Source organism: Monopterus albus, unplaced genomic scaffold, assembly GCF_001952655.1.
Source record: "Monopterus albus unplaced genomic scaffold, M_albus_1.0 scaffold127.1, whole genome shotgun sequence".
Lineage (NCBI taxonomy): Eukaryota > Metazoa > Chordata > Actinopteri > Synbranchiformes > Synbranchidae > Monopterus > Monopterus albus.
In genome coordinates this window covers 2,986,892-2,997,028 of record NW_018128007.1, presented here as the reverse complement: position 1 = coordinate 2,997,028, position 10,137 = coordinate 2,986,892, and the positions used below count along the sequence as shown (strand labels likewise).

The following is a 10,137-nucleotide window of genomic DNA, read 5'->3' as shown; positions in this document are numbered from 1 at the left end:
TCATGGGGAGGTATTGATTTATTTTTTTAATATATAGGTTTTAGGTTTTTAATTCTGGACATAAAACCAAATTGATGCCCTTATTGTTTTGCATCTAAACAGACCAATTTGGCCAATATGTGCAAAATTCAAGTATCCATCTTTATGCTGATAACACAAATATCCCCCAAAAGGGGATGAGAATGAGCTGCATGAGCCAGAAGGAACGGCACTCGTGAGAATATTTCAGTGCAGGATGAAGAGGTTATGGAGAAGTTTAGGGAAAGCTTGTATTCCCATATCACACCCGGCCCAATGGAATCAGCAGACTCCTGCCGGGAAGAGATGGAAGAGGATGCAGAGTATTTGGTGGTGGATGAATGGCAGGCAGGATCTGATGTTGAAGAAAAGGAAGAAAATGGCAAAAGGAGTTGGAAAGTATAAAGGAATGGAAGAGTGCAGAATATGTGGTGGGGGACGAATGAGAAGCCAAACTGGGGCTGGAGAAGAGACAGAAGAAACAGCAAGAGGAACTGGAAGAGAGAGAAAAATAATTTAAATGCTATGGCAAAAAGCATAAAGTAGAAATTTAAGATATTTACAATAAGGATAATCTTAAGATGATTTATGTGTGTGTTTTGTTTGAAATAATCATTAGTGAATGTGTAAGGATAAAATGTGAAATGATTGTATTAGAAAAAAATTATGAAAAGTGATTTTACATTTAAAGTGAAGTGTGTGAGTAGCTAAAAAAGGTAAGTTATACTGCTGAATCACGGTGAAGGGAAGTAAGTTACAAGCAATGTACTGAACATTGAGAGTAAGTAATATGCAAAATCAATTCTGAGGAACAATACTGTGCATGCCTAAAAAGGTATTAACTACAAACTGTGACATTTGGTTGGATAGAAGAACTACGGCTGGTCCAGCGGTTGCAGCTGTAGGTTCTGCCCGGTTGATTTTCTGACTTCCAGAAGACCGAGAGACAGACGAAAGGTAGCCGAAAAACTTAATAGGCTGCAGCTTCCCCAGGAGCACGAAGAAACCACCAATAGAGCCACTACGTAGAGCGGGAAGTTAACGTGGGACGATTGAACTGTTCAAAGGCTTCTCAATTCAGCAAGGAAAACTCTGAATTACTGCCTAAAAGAAGAGCTATGGAGAAATGATGATTTTCAACAAAATGCCACAATCCAACAACGCTAACCAACTGAAGACTATAGTCACAGTGAGAAATCCTTTAACTTTTATTCAGTAATTGAGAGCTCACTTATAATGATTTTAATCTGTATAATCATTTTAGATTGATGTTTAGAAATAGTAGTTGATTTATTTAGAATGTAGGCTAATCAAGACAATTATTGATGATCTTAATGGTTATATCTTATTGCCTGCTACTGTGCTGTAACTCTTTTAAACTCCTATTGTCATGATTCGGTCCCACCTGTTTCCGTTGTCGTGCTTTTATTTTGACATTGCTTCCTGTTTTTGTTTTCACCACAGCCTCGGTCTTTTTACTTTAGTCATCACTCACATTAGTTTCACCTGCTCTTAAGTGTTTGCACCTGTTTTCGCCCCATTTAGGCAGCGTCCACCAGAGGTGTTGCCAGATTGTTCTACACTCCAGCTCTGACTTTCCAGCGGTTTTTGGTTTTGGTATTTCCTGTTTTTGACCCGGATCGTGTACTTTGACAATTCTGTTCTGTAGTGATGTCCAATTGACACAATGACACCTGTATCGAACCACTTCATTATTTGTATCGAGTATTGGTTCATTCATTCAAAGGTTCGGTTTAGTGCCATCTAGTGGCGAAATAGTATGCAGCAGAACAACGTCTGAATTATGTGAATTAGGTGTAACTAGGCTTTATGTGAATGATGTGAAAACGTTTGTAAAGATTGATTGGTCAGTCAGTCCAGTCTATGAACATATGTAGTGTAGTAGGCGGAAGAAGGCGTGCTTGGGGAAACAGAGGATGTGCTAGGATGTAATATGTGCGTATGTAACTAGGACAGGGTGTGAATAAATACAAGGGATGCAGAATCAATTCTTTTTATTCCTAGCTGGCTCCATGGTGATCACACACCAGCAGCAATGATCATACCGACAGTATTTTATGGGTCTTGATTTATTATCAGTTGCTTGCTTGACTAATGAGGGGGTGTTATGGGTTTATTTGTATTGTAAAACACAAGTGTTGTAGATTCTTTTCCAAAGCTGTATTTTTACATATCTTTGAAAATGCCTGGGATTTTCCTTCAAAATTAGACCCACTTTGCCAGCTGCAGCATTAAGGTGACCAGCTGTAGCTGGTAACTGTAATTTTAATGCAATAATATACATTATTCTGAAATGGGCCATGCTTTTATTTTAGGAACTTTAAGTATATTTTGATGCTAATACTTATGTACCTGTACTTTTCTTAAGAGAAAATTTGAATATACAGTATGATTGTTACTTGTAACAGAAGATTTCTACACTGTAGTATTAGTATTTTGGTGTGGGCCAAAAAGTCCATCAGGGCTGATGGGGCCCTCCAGCAGACTCTTGCGGATCTGCTCCAGTATTTCTCCAGCAATGGTTATATTGGTTTAATGAATTGTAATGGCATTTTCACCATACATTTTCCAATAAATCAATCAATGCAAAAATTTTAGTAATGGGATAGCCTATTTAAACACATAGGCTATTTATAATGATGTGACTTACTCTTTATTCATATTGTCTTCTAGTGTTTAATTCGGTAAAAGATAAGCAGAAGTCACTTCATAATTAGCTGTAATTTATTATACGAGTTATGCACTCACTTGGTTACAGTATCTCTCCTACTCAACAGTTATAACTATGTATACAAATGGTTATAACAGATAGCCTACCAGGTTGTTCACCTCAGGTTAGAAGATCACCTGCAGACACCATGGCATTGCCATTAGGGTGTGGCTTAGTGATGCCAGTATAAAGAGTGGCTGAAGGCAGGGTGGGTAAACTATTTTACTGATCTGGTTAGTGGGTTTTCGAACTAAAAGCTTTGGGGTTGATCCGAACATATGACAAGCTAATAAATAAAAGTAATACACTAATCGCTGTGTGGATTCATCAGACAAGCCATCCAAGTTTTCATGCTAAGGTAAGAGTATATGGACTGCTCTATGTAAGCTAGCTGTGCAACAGGACAGGTGACAGCTTTCTTTTGTGATAACTATAGCACACGTAAACTGTATAAAAGATGTAGTGTTATAAAGAATCATAATTCACTAAGTGTTAAAGAGATACAGCTACGTGACGTGGCCATACATACCATCGGTAGTGTAGTCTTTTTTGAATCGTAAGTGAAACTGTTAGCTTAGCATACCTGTCCTGGGCGATGAGGGTAGCGCTGTTTAACTAAACAACCTGCAGAGCTGACAAAATAGACAGAAAGCTTGCATCCCATTACCATTAAAAGATTAACGTAACATGATGGTTGAATGTATGTTTGCATGGTTTGTGATCACTATAGGTGTTTCGAGGGTTTGTAACTTCTCGCTGTATATCACTGTCCTGTTTTTGTTCAACCGTAATTGATTAACTAGTCAGCTAACGTTATATTCAGAACCAGTCCGAAGTCTGCATTGGGAGTGAACCCTTGAATGAAGCACACTATCGTTAAAGGACAAATCCACACTAAAACCGTGCTTATATTATTGTCCGTTTTCCCGTAGAAACCTACTTAACATCGTGTTAATTTGAAGACTCTTTGAATTGATAGGACTGAATCAGACGTGAATCCATTATACATCTACTACTCTACTTCCGGCTGTTTCTGTTAGCCCGATTCGCAAGAGCAAATTTGGCACGTTTTTTACTCCGGATGCCCTTCCTGACATACCCTCTCTATTTATCCAGGCTTGGGACCGGCACCGAAGTCACTGGCGTGAAACGAATGCAGTATAAATAAGAGATAATATTTTATAATGACAAATTGCAGCACACCTTTTAGATAGATGTTTGTGTTAAGTTTTGCTTTTGACATACCTATTTACTTTTAAACAGTATAATGAATTGGTAAAATACGTACAAAGGTGCGGTGTTCAGACAGTGTTTTTACTGTAGACCATTTTTTTCCAGCAGTTGCAACGCTGTGCAGATGGTGACAGCTGGATTAAGGGCTGATAACACCATGTTTTTCTCTTGGCTGCCTTTAAATGTGATTGTAGTGAAAATCATTCAAAACTCATTTAAAGGCATGTATTTTTCATATCACCTCACAATTATATAATGATGTATCTTTATAATTTTAATGAAGACATTATGGTTAGAGGAATATTCTACAGTGGGAATTGTATCAGTATGATAGGTAGCTCCTGAGTTGGAGGTTGTGTGTCTTTGAAAAGCAGGTGGTTTCTGTTTTGGTAAGAGAGTAATACTCTGGATGGGAGGAGGTATGAGCAGTTAACACGCATCTATATCTAAGAGAGGCTTGGTTTCATACGTATGTATGTTGACTATAAAAACAGTATGTAGTATGCAAACGTGTAGAAATATGTTATACATTAGTGTGTATTCTTTCACTCAATATTGTGTGTTTATTCATTGTTTGAGAAGTGTGTCCTTGATGAGGTGATTTAAGCTTATACCGGAAAGGGACAAATACTGTCGGTCATTATGAACTTTTGGAGCTTTTCTGTCTAGGCTCCAAGAACATCTAGTTACAAAAACATGTTTGAGTAGAAGGTTGAGATGCATTTTTGATAAGCACGTATGCCATGGTACATGATACTTTGTAAGACATACACATTGCAATTGGGTAAAGATGAACAGAAACCAGACACACGCAACACATACACACACAGGGGTGAGGAAAGAGTAGATAGGGTTGTTTGCATAATCATAAAGACAGATGTGGGTACATGTATGATAATGACACTGGGATAGGCTTTTCCCAGCAAGTCACATCATTGACCTCTGCTTAATATGGGGATAGCATGATGCAGTATTGTGTCAACCTGTCTGCTTCTATGTTAATCTTGCATTTGCTGGTGAAAGCAGCACTGCCCCAACCAGCAGAGCAGAGCCTACATGACACCCACCCAGGAGACTATATTGTTGTCAGATACCTGAGAAGGAGTCGCAGGATGGGTCCATTCCAGGTTCTCCTCACAACCCACACGGCTGTAAAGGTCACAGAGAGGGCCACTTGGATCCATGACAGCCACAATAAAAAGGTACCGAAGCACTACTACGACTTCACACCTGTGGTGCACCCACTCATTGGCGCCGCCTACTGATTGCTCACACACTTTGCACACACAGCCTGATTAAGATGGAGCACCGTTGACCAGCACGACTGTGATGTGAGCTTACAAACATCGCACCGGTGAATGCACTTTGCACACACAGTGACCTCAAGTCACCTACTGTATGTGGGACATAGATGGAATGCCAAGCACCATGGCATCCCTACATTGCTGGGACTGTGTAGTCCCTGGCAGAGATTAATTGTCCTTCTAACCAGGAGCAGCTGATAGAGTTCTACAGAGGAATCATCGAGTCTGTTCTCTGCACCTCCATCACTGTCTGGTTTGCGGAGGGCGGCTGCTATTGGTCAGCACATTGTGCAGGGTGTGTGTCGACCTGATATCCACAGCTTTGCTGATTCTCCCAGCAGCTGTGGTACAACAGCCAACGTGTGTCTTTTGCCTGAAGGCTTATCTCGCTTTAACAACCTAGCACACACCCAGCGGAGGGCGGCTGCTATTGGTCAGCACATTGTGCAGGGTGTGTGTCGACCTGATATCCAAATCTTTGTTGATTCCCCCAGCAGCTGTGGTACGCTCAGCCCCTCCAGCAGTATATTTCCTGTAGCTAACTCATACACATATGGTGCTACGGATAGACAGGCTCAGCCCCTAGAGAATCATTATTTGGATTCATCTACAGGAAATGTTGCAATGCCATGTGATGTTACAGAAGAGTCCTGGGCCGAGTCACCTTCTGTCCTCCTCAGTTCCAATCAGAACCCGAACCAGCAGGGCCAAATGGTTCACCGGAGTGCCCACCGAGCTTTGCTCTCCCAGGGTCTCCACCAGCAGGATGATGTACCCTGGGAAGTGTCGTCAATGTTTCCAGCCAGTGTGGACATAGTGTGCCTGGAGGAGGTGTTTGATAAGGGGGCTGCACAGAAACTCATCCAAGCATTAAGACCTGTGTTTGGACACATACTGTATGATGTTGGTGTGTATGCCTGCTACCCACCATGCAGATGTTCCTCTTTCAAGTTCATGAACAGTGGGTTGTTCCTAGCCAGCCGATTCCCAGTGCTCGAGGCCCGGTACTGCTGCTTTCCCAACTGTCGTGGGGAAGATGCACTAGCTGCTAAAGGCCTCCTTTCTGCCAAGGTACCTTGTATTAGACCAATATCAGTTTCTGTTGTTATCTTTTTTGTTTTTCAGAATTCATATTAACAAATCAATATTTTGTAATACTAAAATTATGTAATGATTGTTTTTGATATTGTCAGGTACTAATTGGGCAGAATCAGAAACGGAAGAAAGTGGTTGGATATATTAACTGCACACACCTTGATGCACCAGAGGGCAAGTCACTCTTTAGGAATTAGTCTCCTCAGATCACTGACTGAATATATGGTGGACAGACAACTTTTGTCAAGGTCAAAGGTCAGAGTGTTTATTTGTCATATGCACAGTTAGGAAACGTGTTTCTCTGTGCAATGAAATTCTTACTTTGCCGTCCACATGAATGCCACAAAATACAAATGAAATATAAAGTAAATAAGCAACACAAAATCTAAGGCACTTTAAGCAGCAATGCAGCAGTATAATAAAAATATATTAGAATATAATAGGAGAAGTGATGCTGTATGGGAGCAGCATGTGCAGCAGTCAACAGTCAATGTGCAATTATGCATCTGCAAACTGAGAATGTAAAGAGTGCAGGTCGACAGTACATGACATATTTCCTGGTAACAAACTCCTCAGCTGTTTAGGAGTCTGATGGCAGAGGGAAAGAAAGAGTTTTTCAGTGGTGGACTGATGCTGTCATTGAACTTCTGGTCACTACTGTGGATACAAAAAGGCAAGATGGCAGCCCCTGTATTTTGGCTTCACTTTTTTAAGGTGGAGGGAAGTGGTGGTGGTGGGAAGTCCATCGTATACAGTCAGTGGCTGAGATTAATGAAAAATTTTGCTTTTACCTTTGAGGAAACAAGGACATGTCAAGTTCATGATAACCGTTCTGTGTTCTCTTATTAGGTGATGGGCAAATTCGCTATGAGCAGTTGAATATGATAACCAAATGGACGGGTGATTTTCAAACCGCCTACAGGCAGCCTGATGAGGATGTTGCTTTTGATGTGCTCTGTGGTGATTTCAACTTTGACAACTGCTCACCTGGTGCATCTGTTTATCACAGTTTTCTATTATTTTGTAATTTTTATCTAAAAGCAACTTCATCAAATGTTTCTTGTCAGTACTGATACAGATTTTTCTCTGCATTTAGACGACGTACGGGAACAGAATCACTAAATGGACGGGTGATTTTCAAACCGCCTACAGGCAGCCTGATGAGGATGTTGCTTTTGATGTGCTCTGTGGTGACTTCAACTTTGACAACTGCTCACCTGGTGCATCTGTTTATCACAGTTTTCTGTTCTTTTGTAATTTTTATCTAAAAGCAACTTCATCAAATGTTTCTTGTCAGTACTGATACAGGTTTTTCTCTGCATTTAGGCGACGCACGGGAACAGAATCACTGTTTGTTTGAGGAGTACAGAGATCCTTGTAGGGCAGGACCTGGAAAAGAGAAGCCCTGGGCCATTGGTTTGTATAATTTCAACCCATTACACCACAAAAACGCTGTATACCTACATTATATGACAAATGTTCCCAAATCATATGGTGTTAACAGTGGTTTGCTTAAAGGTACTCTGCTGGAACAGCCCACCTTGTATGAAGATGACGTAAATACCCCAGAGAATCTACAAAGGTATGCCCAGTTCCCCTGTCTTCAGTACACTGTGACATGACTAGAAGACCTGATTCAGTGTATTCACTAAAATGATTTGAAGATTCACTGTCTTCTCTCTGTGTTTGTGTCAGCCATGGATTGGAAGGCGGATTGACTATATCCTGTACCGTGAAAGCACCATTTCAAAGCACTGCAGAACAGTATGTGTCCCTGTGTGTTTTACTTATTCTTCTACTCTAGTCCTTTTTTCTACATTACCTCTGTAGGTTTGAAAATATCTCCCATTAAAAAAGGATAAAGCATCATGCAAACCGGCATTCAAATTATAGGGTAGCCAGGGGTGCTTTGCTCCCCCAAAAGAGATGTGAGCTCACCTGTTTCAGCAAAAACTCAAGTTCAGTTGGGGTTTTTAAACTTAATTAATTAAAATCCAATGTCCTGTTATTGGTTACTTTAAATATATGTGCACATCTCTGACATGATGTGCTGTAAATAATTCCTGTAACATGATTGATCAGGACATGTGCAGGGATTTTTTTATTTAGCATGGCTCATGGGTTTCTTTCAATATTTGTGTGTCTATAAGTACTGTGTATACATGTGGTGTTAGATCAGTGATTTTCATCATTTGGCTACTGGACCATTCGTACTGACAGCACATTTAGTTCAGCATCTCATCTCAACACAACCCCATAGTGATGTTTCCATTTTTTCCTTTATAATATTTGGCATCAGAGTTGGTGTTAGCTTAATGAAGTCTGAACACAGATCTGAACATGGAATGAGCTTCAATACAATCCTGGTCTCAGCTATATGTGTGAGGAAAGGCCACAGTATGATTTGAACCCTGATGAAAACCTTAGACTCTCTTTGTTTCTATCCAGGAAATTGAAGCAGAGACCTTGATAACTCAGTTGGCTGGACTCACTGACCATATTCCTGTGGGTCTGAGACTGAATGTGACAATGAACTCGGACTGCATTGATGAATGAGGACTAACGTGAGCCCAGCGTCACATGGAGTTAAAGGGAACACAATCTACAGAAATATACATTGACATACAGGCACAATAATATTTTGTTTACATACTAGCACTTGTGATTTCAGAATCACTGTACTCACCAGTAAGGTTATATCTCAGGTGAAATTAATATGGGTTTTATGATGTATATTGTTTTATACATTAGGGCTTGTTCATGGGGAGGTATTGATTTATTTTTTATTTAAATACATAGTTTTTAGGTTTTTAATTCTGGAAAAAAAAAACAAATTGATGCCCTTATTGTTTTGCATCTAAACAGAATAATTTGGTCGGCATGTACAAAATTCAAGTGTCCATCTTTATGCTGATAAAACAAATATTTATTATGCTGCTCCAACACAGCACTGGCTCTTTTGGTGTTATTTTATTCATAAAGCCATTCTTGGCCTTTTACTGGCTTATTTGTGCACTCACATGGAAAGTTGGATGCTTTTATGCATTTTGATTACAGAACATGGTAATATTGACTATACCAAAGATTAAAACTGAGTTTAGCAAGCAAGATTTTTTTTGGCTGCTCCTCATACATGGACCTCTTTGCATTCATTAGTTTCTTAATTTTAATGCCTTAAACTAGTGGATCTGAGTCAGTATTTTATGGGGCTTGATTTATTGTCGCTTGCTTGCTTGACTAACGAGGGGGTTAAATTAGACCCACTTTACCAGCTGCAGCATTAAAGTGACTGTAGCTGGTAACTGTAATTTTAATGCAGTATAATCTATTATTCTGAAATGGGCCATTCTGCTTAATGAATTCTTTAATTTTAGGCACTTTAAGTATATTTTGATGTTAATACTACGTACCTATACTTAAGAGAAGTTTTGAATATATGAGTGTTACTTGTACAGAAGATTTCTACACTGTTATATTAGTGTTTTTTATTACTTCTGCCAAGGAGGTTATGTTTTTGGGTACATGTGTCTGTTGGTCAGCAGGGTTATGGACAAACAGCTGGATGGATCACCAACATACTTGGTAGGTATTGCTGAGGACCAAGTGATTAGATTTTGGCTGAAAAAGTTAAAGGTCACAATAATTAAAAAAAAAAAAATCCTGTCTTTAACATGGAGTAATTTAAAAAATAAATTATATCTCCAAAAGTTATCAAAATCATTTTTTCTTTTAAAATGGATGCACATACAGTATGTA

The 10,137-nt window shown here is 39.5% G+C and overlaps 1 protein-coding gene across 1 annotated transcript in view; it reads left to right on the top strand.

Moving 5' to 3' along the window:
* smpd5 (sphingomyelin phosphodiesterase 5) overlaps window positions 1-9,116 on the top strand; it is a 16,257-nt gene extending 7,141 nt beyond the window's left edge. The window contains exons 3-9 of the mRNA XM_020612697.1: window positions 5,581-6,357; window positions 6,480-6,555; window positions 7,231-7,371; window positions 7,708-7,797; window positions 7,900-7,987; window positions 8,046-8,145; window positions 8,830-9,116. Of these exons, the coding sequence (XP_020468353.1) occupies window positions 5,581-6,357; window positions 6,480-6,555; window positions 7,231-7,371; window positions 7,708-7,797; window positions 7,900-7,987; window positions 8,046-8,145; window positions 8,830-8,937 (1,380 nt within the window). The 3' untranslated portion in view covers window positions 8,938-9,116. The remainder of the gene's footprint in view (window positions 1-5,580; window positions 6,358-6,479; window positions 6,556-7,230; window positions 7,372-7,707; window positions 7,798-7,899; window positions 7,988-8,045; window positions 8,146-8,829) is intronic.
* The last annotated feature ends 1,021 nt before the right edge of the window (window positions 9,117-10,137 follow it).